The 20132-nt window shown below is 39.7% G+C and overlaps 1 protein-coding gene across 5 annotated transcripts; it reads left to right on the top strand.

The window, feature by feature from the left end:
* The first annotated feature begins 241 nt into the window (after window positions 1-241).
* clockb (clock circadian regulator b) lies at window positions 242-20005 on the top strand. 5 transcript variants are annotated; one of them, XM_088302198.1, is made up of 25 exons: window positions 243-414; window positions 486-616; window positions 2306-2400; window positions 2795-2932; window positions 4597-4685; window positions 6358-6417; window positions 6528-6676; window positions 8534-8625; window positions 8765-8854; window positions 9077-9197; window positions 9503-9616; window positions 9718-9836; window positions 9940-10022; window positions 10141-10247; window positions 10353-10500; window positions 10640-10715; window positions 11101-11239; window positions 11506-11603; window positions 11729-11953; window positions 12087-12245; window positions 13655-13846; window positions 15136-15329; window positions 15409-15538; window positions 15629-15760; window positions 16128-20005. In XM_088302198.1, the coding sequence occupies exons 5-25, from the start codon at window positions 4669-4671 to the stop codon at window positions 16416-16418; spliced, it is 2736 nt and encodes a 911-aa protein (XP_088158324.1). In that variant the 5' UTR covers window positions 243-414; window positions 486-616; window positions 2306-2400; window positions 2795-2932; window positions 4597-4668; the 3' UTR covers window positions 16419-20005. The 5 variants fall into 5 exon arrangements, with proteins under 5 accessions (XP_088158326.1, XP_088158324.1, XP_088158327.1 ...); XM_088302200.1 differs by lacking the exon at window positions 486-616 and having other exon boundaries at window positions 242-414; window positions 15632-15760; XM_088302201.1 differs by lacking the exon at window positions 486-616 and having other exon boundaries at window positions 13670-13846.
* Window positions 20006-20132: the final 127 nt, after the last annotated feature.

The following is a 20132-nucleotide window of genomic DNA, read 5'->3' as shown; positions in this document are numbered from 1 at the left end:
ACCTTTTAACCCCATATATTATTTCGTTTTGTCAAAATAATTCTTAGTGTTTATATATTACTATTCCTGTAGTATGTGTAAATAAAACATGCGTTCAAGGTTGTTACTATAATTATTCAACCTAAATAAGTAAATAAATAAATAACTAAAATAAAAGCGTGCAGCAGAAAAACACGCAGTCATTTCCCGCGGTGACGATCCCTCAGCGGTCTCCGGCTTGGCTGCCTGTGTACTGTACTTGCCAAATAGTGCGCCCTACTGTCTCTATTGCGCATGACTGTACAGCGTAGTATGAAGTAGGCCTCCTGTTTTTCTCCCCAAGCCGGAGTCCTCTTGGCCCCCGCCACCTCCTCTCGATGCAAGGCTACGAGCACACCGCACAACCGAAGGCTTTGCTGTCGAACGCTCGGCGAGGTGAGGCTCTTTTAGTGGGGTCGATGGATATGGTTTTATTCAGTGTTTGTATACGTGTGTGTGTGTCCAAGTGTGTGTGTGTGCGAGGGAGAGGGAGAGAGGTGCGGAAGCGGTCGGACTGCAGCGGAGGCTCGGGGACTGTTTCCGCACGCTGGAGGGCGAGCAAGGCCCAGTGACCCACATTCTCAGCAGCCTTGTCGATGTGCGTATATGCGCGCGTCCGTTGCCGTGTGTGTGTGTACGTGCGTGGCCGCTCGCGGGCGCTTGCGCGTGTTTGTATGCAATGTATATATGTGTCCATATATCGCCGCGAAAGTATCCCCCCCCCATTGTCATATTTGCATTTTAACGGACGCATATGTTCTTCATCATGCGTTAAAAAAGATGTATTTAACGGAGAGCTTGGCGCGCGGTAGTGTTTGCGGTATTTTACGGAATAATTTGGTGCTCAGTTGTTGCGTGACAGCTAGGACCTCAAAGGCTATTTTGATGTGATGTGCTGCTAATATTGTTTTAAAAAATGAAAACGAATGCGTCATTCGTCGTGTTGGTGCCGTTCGCGAGTGTAACGGGAGGAAGAATCGAGTTCGCTAAATTGGCAGGTTTCGGTAGCAAAGCTTAGTTAGCATGTTAGCTAGCTACAGTATGTGGGTTGCTTTCCCGGTTGTATAACGAACACCTGTGGCACATATGTTTATTGTTTTATTCACTCGATTTCGAGCATTTCAGTGTGGTATAAATGCGGTATTCCGTTTTGCCCTACTGCTTGTTTGAGCGTACGTTCATTGTAAAGAATGGCTCAATGAAATAAAAGCTTAGCCATGAGGATTACTGTACAGTAGGTCATGGTAGCGCTTCCCAAAGTGGAGCCACTACAGGGTCAAGATGGTTGCTGCAAAACTTCAATATTTTGGAGTTGAAATCGTTGCTTAAAAGATTTTATTTGTTGCCATTGTATGCGCACTTTTGACCTTCCGTGGGACTGCAATTGAAGTCAGCTTTTTAAACATGCTATGGCTATTCTTAGCAGTACAGTAGTAGTAATAAACAATGGTGTGATTGACTGAAAAATTAGGTATTTTCATCGTGAAGGGAATGTATTTCTCCCGGAAAGGTTTCAGCATCACCAGCTTTAAAAATGTGAGGATGTTGTCAGTATCTCGTCAATTTTATTATTGTGAGTCTAGTAGCATAATTACCCAAGTCATTTTGAACTTACTGGCACAATACTAATTAAAAAACACCAATGTACTTGTTAAAATTGTGTTTTACCTTTATTTCTGTGTTGATTGTCAGTCATCCAGGTCATGGTAACTGCAAAAATTCAATACAGACAATTGGGCTTCTGTTTGAATTTGTTGTTTGTATTGGTTTCCGAAAATTTTTAAAAGATGACTTGGGCGATTATGCCATTAGGTTTACGTTGTAAGGACAATAAATATGTATGAAGATGTTGAGGATTTTTTTCCTATTGGACCATTTCAGATGTTATTAAGTCCTGCAAGGGCTATGTTCCATTTTAAAAAGGATAATACATTGACAAAAAAAAAAAAAAAGCCATTTATATATGAATATTGGTGTTGCTTTGGACTTATACAATTGTTCTTTATGCGGGCCAATTATGAGCAGGCCTTTTCATGTTTTTTTAAAACATAATATCACAATTTGAGTTATTATTTTCAATGATAAAACATTTCTTATCATATTTCAATGTCAAATATACCAAAACGTGCAAAACTATTGGTTACTGAGCTGCGTTTCCATTTGAATTGTTTGTTTTTGAATGAGTCCAATCTTGACCTCTACCATTTGCATGCATGTCAAACAGTGAGCGCGAGTCTCATGGTTTGTTTATTTGACAGGCTTTGTTTGTCTGTGTGTGTGTGTGCAGGCGAGGTGTGGCTCACACAAAAAGATCTGTAAGCTCTCAGGAGGATAGCCTCTAAAACAACAGGCTCTGCCTCAAAGGGGCATTCCAGTGACTGAGTAAGTTGACAGTTTTGAATCATCCCTTTTTTTCGTAACTAGGTCACTGTGCTCCATAAACACTTAGTCAAGAGCACTGTATAGAGAAACATGACAAATTATGAATTTCTAACATTGATGTACTGTATACGGAGGCTACCTAAAGGCATTTGAGATATATTTTTTCTCACTCAAGGCTTAGTAATTCTGTTTTAATGAGAAAATATTACAAGACACAAACTAATTAAATAAAATTAAAAAAAATTTCATGTTAATGGTTAACCTAATTTTTACTCGATGTCTAAAGTATTTTTAATCTTTCATTTACTCTATCCGTTGCCCAAGGTTTGTACGATGAGATAAAAGCTGACCCGAGACTGACCTTCAGTGCCTTGCTCTGATTTTTTTCCAACAGGTTTGGATGACCACCATGGCTTTCCCGTAGTCTGGTGACCCCTGATGACCCCCCTGGCTCTGACCCCTAGCCCTTTCCTCCTTAAGCCCTTGGAAAACAAAAAGACATTAACTCACACCGTGCATGAGCTGCAGTGTGGTGAGTGAACACACAAATGTATAAACACAAATGCTTCATTTTGAATAGTTGGTAATTAGAAGTAGTACTTAATTTACAACTGACGCAGATCGCTTCAAATTAATTAAATATAATTACATCAAGTGTTTTTTTTTTGTCAAAGTTGCCAGCTATTTAACAGTTCTATTTTAAAAGGTAGATATGTTATTAATAATCAAACACAGATGTATGATCGATAATATAGAGTTTCCCCCCCAAAATATCCCTTTAGAGTCACACAAAACTAGCAAGTATCAACAATTAACTCTGTAAGTATTTTGTAACTTTTTTTGCAACATTTATTCCAAAAGAAAGGCCAGTCTCAAAAATAAACATTTGGCAGAAGTATATATAAAATATTATTTAAAACCATGTCACAATACATGTTATCAATATAAAAGTACATTTTTTCTGTTCTGTTGTTTTACTGTTTTCCTCTTTTTTTCATCCACACTATTGTGCCAAGTATGTTAACATGAGATACACAAGGCCCATCTACAATTTACCATCAATAAATTAAAATAAATATTGCCTTTGGAATTAATTCTGTATCTAACAACAACTTTATCACTGAATAGATTATAAATACAAGATGGTGTCGATAAATAAAACCAACTTTTGTGCATGCAATGTAAACAAGATCCTGCATTCAGTGTACAGCACTACAGGTACATTGTATGTAGCTTATCACAAAAGCTGCTCCCACCACTGAATTTCGTCTGCTTTAACAAACATAGAAACTCAACCCAACACTCAACTTAATACATCTCGGACAATATTCATTGTGATCGACGTCATTACTGCCCAATTGTGTCTGTTTCTTTGCTGGAGTTTTCCACTCTGCTGCTCACTTTGGTTTCAACGGTGGTTAAGCATACGTTGCTTATTTTCTGACGCTGCAAACCCGAACCAATTTCAAATGACTGACGACACTGGCTCCTCTCTGTTCGCCACCATGTCTTCAGTGTAAACAGTGCACGTCAGCAGAATGTGTAGCCGTGAGGGGGAAATTGATTTTGTTTGTTTGTTTCAAGTCAAAGCAACGTGTCCCCCCCGACAAAAAAACAATATATAAGAATCACCTAGTACTACAACTCAGTCTTTCGTCTTTGACGTTAAGATCTTTTTAGGCTTTTTTGACCGTTGCAAATGTCTGAATGTGTTTTATAGCTTTGCCTTGCCAGCACGCTTGAGCTGATTGCAATTGTTGACCCTACAGTTTGAATTCTATATGAGAAATCCACTTATGCTACGCTTGTGAGGGGGGGACTTTTTTGTTCTTTTTGTCATTTCCAAAGCAGCAAGAAAGGTGCATGTTTTTGACAAGAAAATGTTGCCAACTGTCGGCAAACATGTTTTTTTAATTAATTTATTTTTTATCGCAACTTGACTTGCCATCACTTATTCAATGAATAATTTTATCCATCTGGGCTATTATTCTGGGCAGGCTGCCCAAGTTGGAAGAGGTTTTCGGAACTGCTGCTTAACACTTACTGTATGTTAGTGTTTTTGTGTGCAAAACTAAAAGCCCTAGATTGGTCCAATATGTATTTGACTAAACTTGTTTCTGTTTTTGTAGTCATCTGAAATACATATTAAACATTAAGTCATTGTAGGTTAATACGTTTCTATCCATTTCCTTCCAGGTGGACTTCCAAATGCCTACCTCACGCCTAAAAACCAAGTCACCACAACCACAGCCCTGAGCAGCAGCCATCATGACATCAAGCATAGGGTAAGTTACGACATACATACAATGTGTGACATTGTGCTGTATGTTCAACCTTGCAAAACACTACAGTGTATATATACAACACAGTGCCATGAAAAACTATTGGTCGTCTTCTCAAATTATTAATAATTTTTCGAGCAAAATATGCTCTCGGATATATTTAGACACATTTTTTGTGTGTAAAGAGACGTTCTCTTACCATGCTAACGGCTTTCGCTGTCAACACTCGAGCACCCACATATGAATACTTGTAGTGGTGCCAAGACCAGGGCTTAACGACTTCCGTCGCTATAACGGAATTCCGTCATTTGGAAAATTTAAGAAGGAAAAAGAAAAACAAGCTTGTGCACTGTCGCATCTATCAAAATAACACTGTCCTGACTGCTGGAATTTTTATTTTGTAAGTGCCGCTGGCGGTAGTAATTGAATCTTCTTGTCTTCCACTCATAATTCACATGATTGGCAGGTGGGAGGGGACAGGTGCTCCAGTTTTGACAAGAAAGCAATTCACCTTTTAGCTAACTTGGCTCGTGGCTCAAATAAAATGAACTCTGCAATTTTGGACACGCTTAGGAAACAACCACACTGGAGTCAAAAATAGAATAAATATACAACTTACCTCAATACCGCTGGACGTACATTTCTCTCTAAACATAACAATAAGAATAATAAAAATTAATTTTGTTTGTAATGCACTTTATTTTTCAGCGATCTTAAAGTGCTGCAGAGTTGTTGTGTAGGGTCATATCACAGAGAACATTTTATTGAACCTACTTCTGAAAACTATGAGACACTTGGAAGATAAACAAGGATGTACTGTAACTCCTGAAGTCCAGCACAGCACATGTGTGGGACTAGGGCAATATTTTAATATTAATATATTGCAATAGACATCTGATCAGTATCATTCACAGAAATTGCACTCCATATAACATTGATAAAGAAAATCAGGAGGCAAACTCCGACCCCGTCATTCTGTGTGCTGTGGGCAAAGGCCATGATGTTAGATTTGTGCCACAATTACAAGCACCTAAGAGGAAGTTCGGAGCACAAAAGCTCATTTTACTACCAGTTATTTTGAATGGTATTTTTCTTCTTGATAGTTATCTTTTATCTAATTTTATCTTTCATCAATTTAATTAGTTTTTGTATTTTAAGTAGGTAAAAAAAATCAATAGACTAATATCAGAAACGTGCCTTATACTCGAGAAAGTACGGTAGTTCATGACATCTGTATTTGATTCTTTGTGTGGTTAATAAAAACTTTCCCTCATTCGAATGTAAGTCTCTCGCGAAACTGCACCCCTAAAGTGTCAAGTATGATGACAGTAAAGCATGAGCAGAAAGTAAAAGATTCAATTTGATATCTGTCATAAGAGAGGAAGCCAGAAAGCCCAAGACAGCACGTTGGTTTCACAAATGCTCTGGTAACCTTCTTGGCGAGCGCAACGCATTCCTTCGATCTTTCTCTGTCTGCCTCGCTTTCTGTGTGACCTAAAAATAAACCAGCCACTGGCATGTAGGAATTCTCATTAGCCAACATCCTCCATTCGCTATTATTACCAATGCATATCTGCTTTCAAGCCACCCACAAGTGTGTGAACATGCAGGAAAAGCGCATGAGTAAGGTATAGTTACTCAGAACAAGACCAAACCTGTTTTTCTCCCCACACAGGGATGATTGTAGCATCTTTGATGGGTTGATGGAAGAAGATGAAAAGGACAAAGCAAAACGGTAAATTGACTAGAAATACTGTATTAGATTACTCACAAAATAAAGTCCCCACAATGCCCCACCTTAGGAATTTATTTACTTAGTTAACTAACCCTGCCTTTGAAATATAGCGTTTCCCGTAACAAGTCTGAGAAGAAACGGAGAGACCAGTTCAATGTGCTCATCAAGGAACTTGGCACCATGTTGCCTGGCAACACCAGGAAGATGGACAAGTCCACTATCCTGCAGAAAAGTATCGACTACCTGTGTAAACACAAAGGTCAGTTCGCCTCACTTCCTGTTTCTGTGCGTCACGTCAAAGGGCAAATTGTTGCTGCTTCCTAAGTAAGGTTGTTTCTGTTTACTATCGTTATAAGAACTCGTGCCACATCTGTTGTTATTACAATGGAACCTCCAGAATCAAACTCTATTTTGCGATGCAAGTTGTTTTAAGTAAAAAAAAAAAAGAAAATGCGATGGTGCTCCCACAAACGATCATTTTTGCTAGTCGACTAATCAGCTGACCCTCAGTAGGTAACTCGTGGAAGCCCATGTAAATCGTAGCATAATCGCAAGCTGCTGCTCTTATACGACCACTGATATCTTAACACTTGAATTCTTTAAGATATGTACAAATTAATAATAACTTTGCAGCTTGTACCAATATTCCTGGCATATTGATAATAGATGGAGCAACTGAAATTCAAGGTGATACTTTTAGCTGTAAATGTTTGGTGCGTTTTAAAATGGAACCAAAAACGCTACACTATTGTTAGTTGCACTAATCCTATGAAAAGACCTATGAATACAAAATTAATTCTTTAAATATATTTCACTCTTCTTAGACAGCGATCCTTGTGAAAGGCGCGTGAACCTTTGGACTCTGTTGCTAACGCCAACACTTGTTAGCCATGAAATGTAATTGCCCACAATACTTCTGTTTACATCATGGATGACCGGAATTACCACTACTGCAGTAGAGTAGAGTTGCAGACTCAGCCGCCGTGACAAGTGGGCGACGAGGGATTTTTTAAATATAAATATATCAATAAATGACGCGTCGATGATTAAAAATAATTGTCGACGATTTTAATGTCATCGTGATTAGTCGACTACTCTTGGCAGCCAAAAAATGCAATGTAACGTATGACTTGTTCCAGGCTCAAGACCTTTCCCCACTAAAATAAGAAAGTTTATCTGAAGATTCTATTGTTACTGTATCTTCCACTCTTCTTTCTCCTACCGTATACATCACAAAAAGTCAAAGAACAAGCAAAACATGCAGTACTTGTTCAGTTAATCCTTTCCATGCTCACAAAAACTTGCTAGCCTGTCTTGTACTGCATCATAAACGTAACTCTCAAAGTTTTGATTGACTTTTCAAGCATATTTTTGAACAGAAATGTGTTTCAATCAATAGGTAGCTTGATATAAAATAAAATGACGGCTACATTAGCAATTTAGCAGACGCTCTCAGACAGCAACACATAAGCGGCTGACGTTATCATGATGAAGTGCTTGATGCCATATGTATTTTAAATATTTATAATCTCATCAATAATATTTGCACTACAGATTACTGAATTTTCAGATTTATACAATAATAGGTATCAAAATTAGATATTTAATCCATTTAGCTTTGCTAAGGGACAATGATTTTTTTTACATATAATCTGACATTTATGCACAAAGAACATGTATATTAGTGCAAAATGTAAAAAAAAAAAAAGTACACATATACACGATTACACATATACAAAATTATACTTGACGGCAGGTAGTTTTTAAAAACTTGAGAAAGAACTGCCCCCGCCTCACAAAACCTCTTCAGTATTCTTGCAGTGATAACTTTTATTATTTTTAATGATATTTTCTGTCATGTTTGTAAATGTCACTGTATATTGTGAAGAAAGCCGCAGATCAATTCGAAATCGCAATATCTGTCAGACAAATCGCAATACAATGTTCTCCTAAAATCGTTCGGCCCTAGTGCACGATCAATTTTTCATTTTCCAAAGATGCCTATTGTGACACTGCTGGCTTTGTTTTGTTTTTTTGCCTTATAGTTCCAATCGCTTTATTGTATGTTCCTACACTGGGTTCCTCTCAAAAATCTATTTATTTGTCTCCTGATTAGAAATTGCTGCCCAGTCTGAGTCCAGTGAGATCAGACAGGACTGGAAGCCGCCATTTCTTAGCAATGAAGAGTTCACCCAGCTCATGTTGGAGGTCAGATATCTAACTTCAGCTTTATTATGAATACAGTGTGCTTATCAAGTTAACCGCACACAATTGAGCGACTCGGCACTACCTCAGCTGTAGATTAAAATTTAAAAAATGTGGGTTTGTCTTTCCATGACATTATTAGGCACTGGATGGCTTCTTCATCGCAATAATGACTGACGGGAATATCCTTTATGTGTCAGAGAGTGTCACATCATTACTGGAACACCTTCCTGTGAGTATCCCAGACTATACTCTATTTTCAAGTCATTTCTAATCTTTTCATTCTTGTGCGCAAGTTAGTTTTAGCTGCTTCTGTTAGCAACCAGTAACTAGCACGGAAGATCAGCATTTGCGCATCTACATAGCACAAAACATTTCACTTTTTTATTTTAATGTTGCCAGAATGCACAGCAAAAAAAGCATTTGAACTTTTTTTTCTTTCTTGGCTTGACAGGCGGACCTGGTGGACCAGAACTTGTTAAACTTCCTGCCAGTTGGCGAGCACTCAGAAGTGTACAAAGCCTTGTCCACACACCCCAACGACCCAGAGACCCTCACATCAGATTATTTAAAGAGTCAGTAACACAGCACTAATTTATGTGTCATGTGTTTGGAGCTTGATAGGTTTCAGATTCATTTTCCCATACAACTTTATATGAAATACAACTATTGGGAATGTGAAATTAGAATATTTATAATTTTCTGACTAGTCATTTTCCTCAACATTGTACGTCAGGCAGCACGGTGGTCGACTGATTTGCAATTCAGAGAATGGATGTACAGATTATACATCATATATCAAGACCTTGTCCCCTAAATGCTAGTATAAATCGTATTGTCTGATATTTAATGATAGAAACATGTTTTTCTTTCCCTCCAGGTAAAAACTACATGGAATTTTGTTGTCATATGCTCCGAGGGTCAATTGACCCAAAAGAACCTCCCATTTACGAATATGTGAGCTTCATTGGAAACTTCAAGTCGCTCAACAATGGTATGTCACATATTTGGAACATCAGCAGTTTTACCTGAATGAGCTGGTTGCTGCTGTTTTCACATGGCTTGACATGCTCAGAGCTTCCTGTTCTCTTGTAGTTCCAAACGTGACAAGGAATGGTCTGGCGGGGGTGTTACAGCGCTCTCTACAGCCAGCCTTTGATGACCAAGTGTGCTTCGTGGCTACTGTACGGCTCACTAAACCTCAATTCATCAAGGTAGTCTTAGACATGTTCACACTAAAATCTCATTAAATGTGATTAAAAAAACACTGCAGCACATCTTAAGAATGCTAAAATATTATTTTCATTATGTTCATAGGAGATGTGTACAGTGGAAGAGCCCAATGAAGAATTCACCTCTCGGCACAGTTTGGAATGGAAGTTCCTCTTCCTAGACCACAGGTAACCAAACATCGACTGTATGTGTGTATGATTCGTCACTCACCTGATACTACTGTTACGTTGCAGTAACAGCAACACCCTTGTACTCTAACTGATGCATTTCATTTCTTTTTGTCAGAGCTCCACCAATTATAGGCTACTTACCATTTGAGGTTCTGGGAACTTCAGGGTATGACTATTATCATGTGGATGACCTGGAGACGCTTGCTAAGTGCCATGAACACTGTGAGGGCTCGCTTGTTTATTCACTTTGACTGCATTGGTGAAAATCTTTCCATGATTTTCGTCTCACAGTTCTGTTGTTGGTCCCTTTGCCTTTTCTTTGCTCAGTGATGCAGTACGGTAAAGGGAAGTCTTGTTACTACCGTTTCCTGACTAAAGGTCAACAGTGGATATGGCTGCAGACGCACTACTACATCACGTATCACCAGTGGAACTCTCGGCCCGAGTTTATTGTCTGCACACACACAGTAGTCAGGTATGATGAGCAAAAAATGCTTTTTGCCTTTCTACATTTTCACAAAAAAAAAACACTTGAATGTGATCACTCCAACAACTAAAAATGCCTGCACATTGACTCATAAATTTCTTCCTTCTCTCCCCAAAAACGTCTGTAGCTATGCAGAAGTGAGGGCAGAACAGCGAAGGGAGCTGGGCATTGAAGAGTCCAAACCAGAGGTCACTATGGATAAGGTGAAATAAGGTTTTCTATACTGCACTCTTATTGTTTTAATGGCACCTCTTTCAAGCTCATACATTAGATGGAATAAAAGTGAGACAATTAAGTGATAAAGCCTCACATGTTTGCAAGCAATTTCAGCTCAACTGGTTTACAAACAAATATAATTGCAGCCACACAAAGATTACATTATAAATACATATATATATAAGTATTTTTCTTTACTTCCATCTGTTAATACAGCAAACTGTGATACACTGCCTTCCCCTGCCTTTTTTGAGAGAAACATTTAGCTACATTTAGTGAATGTAATATTTCCAATCAAAATAACATGGGACTGTTATCTGTTTCTAGGTTCAAATGACATTTTATTTTCCCCTTCTTTTGTCCCTGTCACAGAGCCAGGACTCTGGTTCCGAGCTGAATACATCCAGCCTCAAGGAGGCATTAGAAAGGTTTGACCATAGCCGAACACACTCAACCTCTTCACGAAGTTCCCGCAAGTCTTCATCGCATGTATCGGACAACACTTGCACTTGTGAGTGATACACTTGTTTTTTCAAACCAGATTAGACAAACGTTGACTTTTCCAATGAAAGGGATGAAATGTCAACTTATGTCATAGTACAATACATGTTGATTATGAGTCACATTTAACAATGGCATTTAATTTGTGGAATTTATTGTGCTCAACTATATCTATTATAACATCTAGTGTTTGTGATGTAAATAATGTAAACGGTAGCCTTGAGCTATTCATTTGGTTTCCGGTTTTTGATTGTGATTATGATTGTGCGCCAACAGCCTCCAAGTTACATATGGATACAGCCACGCCACCGCGGCAGTCTCTGGCTTCAACCATGGAGATGACGTCACACCGTCGCTCATCCATTAGCAGCCAGGTGCGACCAAACAAACTGAAACAGAATCATGTAGCAAACTGTCACGCTGCATAACTAATCTTCTCAGATATTTTTAATGCAACATTAATATAATTTACTTTCTAATTGTTTGTCCCCATCTGCAGTCCATGAGTTCTCAGACTACTGGCCAGAGTGTCACTCCAAGTATGATCACTCAGCAGCAGCAGCAGCAGCAGCAGCAGCAGCAACAACAACAACAACAACAGCAGCAGCAACAACAGCAGCAGCAACAGCAGCAGCAACAACAGCAGCAGCAACAGCAGCAGCAACAGCAGCAGCAGCAGCAGCAGCAACAACAACAACCACAGCAACTGCCGTCAAACGTACAGGCATGTCACTTCTGACTTGTGTGTTATTTTCTTTGTCGAAAAACATAGATTAATTGTTCATACATACTGTAAAGTAGAAGCTGTCACCAAAACGCTTGTTTTATGGACCTGTTTCTTTTCCCCTCCCCTGCAGCCCGTGATGGAGTTCTCAGCACAGGTGAATGCGATGCAGCATCTGAAGGAGCAGCTTGAGCAAAGGACCAGAATGATACAAGCCAACATTCAGCGACAGCAGGATGAGCTAAGAAACATCCAAGAACAGCTGCAGAGGGTCCAGGGCCAGGGTATCCAGGTAAACTAAATCCAATGCACTGTATACTGTAGTTTATACTCATGTTTTTTAGAAAGTGGTTCCCCGCTATACCGCAGTTTGTCATTCATGTCTGGGCTCTATCATACAGTTGATTTGGAAGTGGTCTTTTTGCTCGGGTTTATATAGTATGCTTACTTACTGTAATGCCTTTGTATATGGTAAAAGAGAGCCACAGTCGCCGATGCACGTTTCAGCAGTTTATTGAACATAAATACGATAAACACACTCATGCAGGAACTACTGCCTGCCAGGTCATGTTCAGAGTCTCTGACATCACACGACACCCCACCAGGCCCCGCTTCTAAAATGCACATGCATTTTTCTTAGACACAGAAACTACAATGCAGAATTATTTTTATAAATGCATTTTTACCCAATGTTCAAATACTTTTACATTTTTTTTATAATTGGTTTGGAAAAGTTTAAGTGTACTCTAACAAGTTTAAGTCTGTTTAAAGCATATTGGAGCGGGATCAACTGAAAAACGTGTGTAGTCTCTCTATATTGCAGGTTTTCACAAATTGTGGGTCAAATTAGAATGTGACTCCTGGCTTAGAAATTACTTTCAAAATAGGAGCAAATAAAAAAAAAAATCTAATTTTGTTTGTATAGCACTTTTCAGAAGAGACTCACTCTGTAGTAGGATTATAACCTGAAGGGTGGAGAAACTGACATACTCTCAGGCTCATGCTGCTCAAGCACACACACACCCCCACACACCCACACACACGCACATGCGCAGAGTCACAACCAGACAATGGCCATGCATAATTTAGGCCTGTTAAGTTACCCCTGGAACTAGTTTTATCTCGTGACAGCTGGACTCCCACCAGTAAGTAGTTTACTATATTTGGCAACGGTGATGCCTGCTAAAATCATGCAGCCACCACCTGATTGTCTTCTTCACCTTAGTTTCTCGACTGAAATGTTTTTACGTGCTTGAGAGAGCTGCATGACTGTAAGGCTGAGGTGGCTAAACTGGCTCAGCTTCAACTGGCACCAGCCCATTTAAATACCCTGTTCCACATTTTAACTTTGCTATAATGAGCCCAGCTAACGATTTAAATTCAGTGGTTGTGCCCTCTTCAGTATGCAAAAAACTCCTGTTCATATTACATAAAACTCAGATGTTCACAAACTAAAATGTAACACGGAGAAATATCTGCCCACATCTTCCAAATATGGGAAGTGACTTACTTGAACAAAGCCAGAAATCATTTGTGCAGTTGAAATTTTTGTCTGCCCCAGAAGCAGAATCATCCATTATGTATTTGTTCTCTTGGAAACCATCATCACAGACAACAGTTGAGCCTCCTCATTAAATTGTTGTTGTTTGCGTTGTGAGTCCATAGATGTGCTTCCACAAAATAAATGTTTGCTCATTACAGATGTTGTTGCAACAGCAGGGTGGAGCGATGAACATGCAGCTCCCCCAAGTGGCCCCGGTCCAGCAGGCGACCGCTCTGAGCAATCAGGTCCCACAAGCGGTAATCAACCCCGTTCATTCGGGAACACAGCAGCTCACCATTCAGCAGCAAGCCGCTCCTCCTCTTCCTCCTCAGCAGAGCCTTCAGCAGCAGGTGGGACACAAGCATGTACGCACAAATACAACACATATATACTGTGGAGGCTCCATTGCGGAATACAATCTGTTCTGTGACGCTTATTGGCTTCTGAGTTTTTCTAGTTTCAAACTATGTTTCCCATGGAAATCATGTAAATGGAATTAATGAGTTCCATGCTCCAACTGTCACCATCATACAACCTTAATTAACTGTATAGGTAATTTCATGAGTAATGTCAACATTTGAACATTCATACGAGGGTAAACAGAAATTAACCAGTGTGTAGAAAAGCTAAATGAAACTGGACCAAGCCATTCACACCTTTACAGTAGCAGCCCGATACTGTCACCACGTGGCTTTTTTAAAATGTTGCTGAAATTAATAACTGAAGTGTACAAGCAGAATATATGTTGTATAATACATTTTCCAAGTTACATCTCTTGTTCTACGGTTATTAACAATGATTACGTTTTGTTTTTGCCATCACGGAAGGTTATGTTGGATTGTAGAGGCAAATTTTTCCTTATGAATTTAATTGAATTCTAAAGACTTTTGGGGCCTTTGATATTCTACCATATTTCTTCCTTTGTACTCAAATATTTCTTTATGTATATGGCATGAGGCAGGTCACTCGCTCCCCCTTGTTCCCGGTTGCCAGTATGCACATGACCACCCTGTACTAATGACGAGCTTGGTCATTTGAAGTGTTAAATAAACAATAAGTGTCTGTAGAATCCCGGTTTTGTGCAGATATAGCTTTTTGTACCTCTAAGGCTTTGGGTCGGAAAAATAATTTAATTATATAATATATATAATAAATTAATATTTTGCGGCATGAAGTCAGCTCTGCTGAAATAAATGTCGGTCTATTTCAGCTATTATTGCTATGCTGAAAATCACATGATTAGTCCCCATTTCTGATCACATGGTCAGATTGTGACACCGCTCCTGAAACACTGTCTCTTTGTATCTGTTCATTTTAATTATATTTTTCATGTATGTGTTTATGCTGCAAAAATGAATGCACATGTTTCTGATTTTTATTTTCCAAAATTGAACGCTATACATTTTATTTCCGTTTTAAATTCAATGCAAACTCTGGTCCTGCATAAAACCCCACAAAATATGCATCTGCAAGCCATTTTCTCATTCTGTGGCTTTGAGCTGTCACATATAATTTGTTGACTGTCTGCATATTGCATTGGAGGGAGATAAATAAGACATTCAAAAATGTAGAAATTTGATCCAAAACTCCAAAATAGATCTGAATTGTTGTTTCCTTCTTGGCTTTTGCCCCCCTGCAGACCCAGCGGCAGTCTCAGCAGCCCGCTCAGGCTCAGCCACAGACCCAGAACTCTGTGCCAACCCAACTGTACAATACCATGATGATCTCCCAGCCGGGGCAGCACAACGTGCTGCAGATCAGCACCAGTCTGCCGCAGAGCAACACGCAGCAAGGCACAACTGTGGCCACCTTCACGCAGGACCGTCAGATCCGGTACATTTCGCAATTCCTTTAGATGTTACAGTAGATCTGTGTGGGAACGGAAATATTCTTATTTTGGTTTCTACATCAGTTTTCCAGCAGGGCAGCAGCTGGTGACCAAGCTTGTAACAGCTCCAATGGCATGTGGTGCTGTCATGGTTCCCACCTCCATGTTCATGGGCCAGGTGGTCACTGCATACAACCCCTTTGGTGGGCAACAGGTAAGGACAAGGATTCCTATTTTGGGGGAGGCGGTTGCTCTTCTAGTTCATTTGAACATCTTCCTCCACTTTCCCGTTTCACATCTTCAGCAGGGAGGGCAAACACAGACACTGACTCTCCAACCAGCGCAACCTCCCCAGGGTCAAACTGACGCCTCGAATCAGACGGGTGTGGTGGCGCAAAGCGGCCAACAGGGGCAGCAACAGCAGCAATTCCTACAGGTACCACGAGATGGCAGCAAAAGTGCATGATATATTGTATATGCATGCAACAAATGTTTCATTGTTCTACGTTTTGGAATCAGCTAATTTCAGTAATTTTGTTTACACATGTATGTAATCTTTTACAGTTTTTTTTTTTAAATAGAAAGTGTTTAGGAATTGACCTTCTGAAATGTATTTCCATATGTGTTAAAGAAATATATATCATGAATTGAACTTTTTTCAATTGTACTACTGAAATAAATTAACTTTCCTATGCACCTACTTCAACTTACATTTTCAACCCACTCACAACTAACTTCAGAATGGAAATTTACTGCATCACACATATGTTGTGCTAATATCTGTACCCGTTTTCTTTTGTTAGGGCACTCGTCTTCTCCATAGTAACCAATCCACCCAGCTGATTCTGCAGGCAGCTTTTCCACTTCAGCAGCAGGGTGCCTTTACCCAGACAAGTCATCAACAACAGCAACAGCAGCAACAACAGCAGCAGCAACAACAACAACAACAGCAGCAACAACAATCACAGCATAGGCAACAACAGCAACAATCCCACCACCAGAGGCACCCGCAGCAGCTCAAACCTCAGCCACAGAAACAGCCGAAAGCGCCGTCATCGCACAGGACTGACAGTGTCAGCAGCCAACCACAGTAAGGTCTGGAGGGCAACACAGCACTTAGTTGGAAAAGAAAAACCAAAAGTCCTTGGGCCTTCCACATGCATTTGTGTTGTGTGGTTGGCCGTTCCAGCTGAAAGGTGTGATCATGGGAATGAGGAAATCTGCCACTTACATGAGGATCTCATGAAAGAGCATCACCAGTGACAGCTGGATAAATGAACCCCCGGCAAGTTCCCTGTTTTCCTTTGGAAAGGGGGCTCGTGTGTCTGTGGAATATGACAAAAAAAAACCACCTCATCGCCACGGTAACAGAAGACTGTTGGAGGTGTGTCAAAGTGGACAAATCTTGTACAAATTTCCTGTATGATATTAAGAAAAAAGTGTAAATATCCAATATAGCCTAACAGGAAATGGAAATGTAGTATTTTATATGATTGCATGGAAAGAATAACCGTGTAAGCTTTTATTAGTTGCTTTTAAAAATTTTTACTTTGTTCAAAGTGTTTCCTGGCGTGTTGACCCCTCAAATGAACCTTCCCCCCTCACACTTTCTCACAAAGGTCCACAATTAGCTTATATTAGTCTGGTTGGGGGATAAAAGGTGAAGTGAGGGTTTTTTGTTGTTGTTTTTTTTTTGTGCTACTCAAGTGTTTTTAAGCACTGTGACATTAGCCCTTTTACACTGCCTGTGAAAGCCACTTTTTTCCCAGAGTCGCTTTTCTGTATAAAGGGCAAGGCACCGAACGGCGGGTAGGAAGACAAAGTCGACCCCGCAAGTTTCCTGCCTTTGGAAGTAGTATCAGAGCCGTAATAGAGGCGGTATGCCACCTGTGTGTAAGGGAATTATGCAATGCCAAGCAATTGTTGCTGTTCCTCAAAGTATATTATGTCACGCTACAGGCGCCAATGTCACACTTCAGAGGGGCTACAGAGTCGCAGTGTGTAAGCGCATACAGTAAAGGGCAAATGCTGGCCTTCTGTTACGGCTCTGATCTGGCGCTTTTGCAGGATCTCTGTAAAAGAGGCTATTGACACAAAAATATCTGTTTTTGTTTTTCTTTTTTAAACTTTGACACAAAAAATATTGATTACAGTCCAACTGAAATGTTTGCGGGATGATCACTGCGCGTATAAGAGGTTTAGTGATTCCAAGTGCCAATTACATCTGTTTGTTTTAATTCCCAACAGCAAAGGCATACATACACAAATCTATATTTTCCAACAAGAGCTAACCCCTAACGATGCTCGCCGCGTGTGTGTATATATGTAGAAGGGATTATTTTTTAACAGTCAGAGAGCCCTATACGTAACAAACAGTATATCCTCATGAAACTTTAGCACTTGATGTGGTTGTGTACAGTAAATCACTGTCCGAGACCTAGTCGCTTGTCACCTGTGGCATGACTCTTTGTGTGAGAATTTTATCTTGTGTGTGTGTGTGTGTGTGTGTGAGAGCAAGCTTGTTTGGGAGTGTGTGCTTGTGTGTACGTGTATGTATGTCTTACAGTAATTGACTTAGTAAGGGGTTGAAGTTGCCAGATGGTACTTATACTCTCAGGAAAAGTGGAAAGTTTTGTTTCTGCCTCAGTCTGGAATCAGACCAGGAAGGGTTAAACTGTGCTGCTGTAAAGACAGAGGCTAGAGTTGAAAAGTCACTAGGAGTGTGGAGACTGATGATGATGATGATATGACCCACATTCTTCAAAAGAAAAAAAAAAGGCAGAGGTACTCATTGGGACCTGTTTTGTCTCCTGGTTCATCACAGTTTAACCCTTCTCTTCCTCGTTGGGCCTCAGAAAATAATCATGCAGTTCACTACAATTGTTCCTCAGTTCTCAAGCAGCAGTAAAAAGCAGGACCAGGTCAATGGGGACCTCTTCACTACACTAGTAAGCCATATCAAACGCAAAAGCCTCGGTTTGGAGGAAGTGTTGACATTTGGTGATTGAGTGATTTTTGTTTCTCTTCCAGAATGTTGCAGTGTAACCTTCAAAGTCGAACGCCACTTGCAGGTTTTACTAATTTCTAAACATTTTTTTCTCTGTTAAAAAAATAAAAAAGTAAAGCAAAAAGATTTGCTCAAACTGTCGCCATCATAAAATGTGACCTGTATCGACAATAATTTTTACACTAACATTCCCGGTTTCATTACGATGTTTTAAGTCAGAATTTAAAAGTCTTCCAACATAACATTGAACAAGAACAGGAAGACGTTTGTTGGCAAGCTTCTCTTGTTATTGTCAAGCTATTCATTTGCTTGTGTGCTTTCAAATGTTCGTCGCATTTAAAGTTAACATTTATGCAATTGAGATTACATATTTTAATTTCCGCTTCTATGTTGTCATAACACTTCTGCTCTCTGCCATCACTAGTGATGCTGTAGCATCAAACAAGAAAAAAAGTTACCTGATGTCAGACATGACGTTTGATGTTATGACATATTTTTCTTGGAACTTAAGTTTGTACTCTTCCTGTGGTGCTTGACTTTGGCGGTTCCACTGTACCATCCTTGAATGTGTGTGTGCGTGGTGTATATAGTGTCTCCTTGTCCCTGAGTTGTTCTTTGTATTTCTCAGGGGGAACAGTATTGGTTGCCCCTGGCGATAGCCAATCAGTTCTTGCGTTGCAGTATAAAGAAAATTGTAATATTCAAGATACTTTCCTCACCGGTTGGGCTCAGTGTTCTGGAAGCCCGTGTGTGGGACTGCTCAACTTGAATGAGTATGCGTGTGTGTGTGTGTGTGTGTGTGTGAGAGAGAGTTTCTGTGTGTGTTTGTGCAAGCATGCTGAACATGTAACTGTCAAACCATATTATTTTCATATGGAAGTCGATGTGAGTGGAAAAAAAATGGATGTTTGTAGACAATGCAGCACGAGTCCCCTCTCCCCATCCACCTTGCAGAGTTGTTGTTAAATGGCTGATAGCCCAACACTTCCCACAGTAACACCAAACTGATCTCTGAATAGATTCTACTTTCGACATTGTCCACCTACCACATAGTAGGAAAAATGTAGATCACCTTAGTGTGTGTGAGGCATCACCTTGAAGCGAGATGCTGACTTGTTCCTTTGAGTGTGTGTCACTGATAAGCCAGCCCAAAGAATGTACAGTAGGCCTATAAGGTGTTTTTTCTTATTATTTTTAAAAGAGACTAATGGATGTTGTTGATTATGTGAAAGAAGGAAAACATGAGAAGACAATGTATGTTTCTTGCAAAAGGAAAAAAAACTAGATTATAATAATGGACAGGTTTAACATTATAAAAGAAGCTCTGAATATGATTATTTTTTTTACGACCCCCAATGAAATTGAGGTGTAAGATATTTAATATTTGACGGAAAAGACAATGGGCGCCCCTTCTCACAGATGACCCACCCACAACACAAAATGGTTTAACTGCTAGTGAAATACTGTACACAAAAGACAACCGTATTCTGTGTAAAACGGTGCTATGCTTTCTTGTACTGTATGTACCCCGTATGTATATCCCTGTGCTCCTTTTATCTATCCCAAAGTCAAATGTAATAATAATCAATATTTTGAAGCAAAAATGCTACTGTTATTATAACCCCCGTCTCCCTTCTTGGTCAATTTGAAAAATAAACACAGCTGCAAATATGATATGCGACAATGTGAATGTCTTTCTCTTTTGAAAAAAAAATAGTCAAAACCGGTTTAACTGCATATCTGGTCACACCAACCAAATATTTGAAAAAGGTAAACCATCACATTTTCGGTGCACGGACAC

Source organism: Idiotropiscis lumnitzeri, chromosome 8 (genome assembly GCF_059441095.1).
Source record: "Idiotropiscis lumnitzeri isolate Australia: NSW breed Sydney's pygmy pipehorse chromosome 8, RoL_Ilum_1.0, whole genome shotgun sequence".
Taxonomy (NCBI): domain Eukaryota; kingdom Metazoa; phylum Chordata; class Actinopteri; order Syngnathiformes; family Syngnathidae; genus Idiotropiscis; species Idiotropiscis lumnitzeri.
The sequence above is the reverse complement of the archived record's forward strand: the minus strand, read 5'-3'. Positions and strand labels throughout refer to the sequence as shown.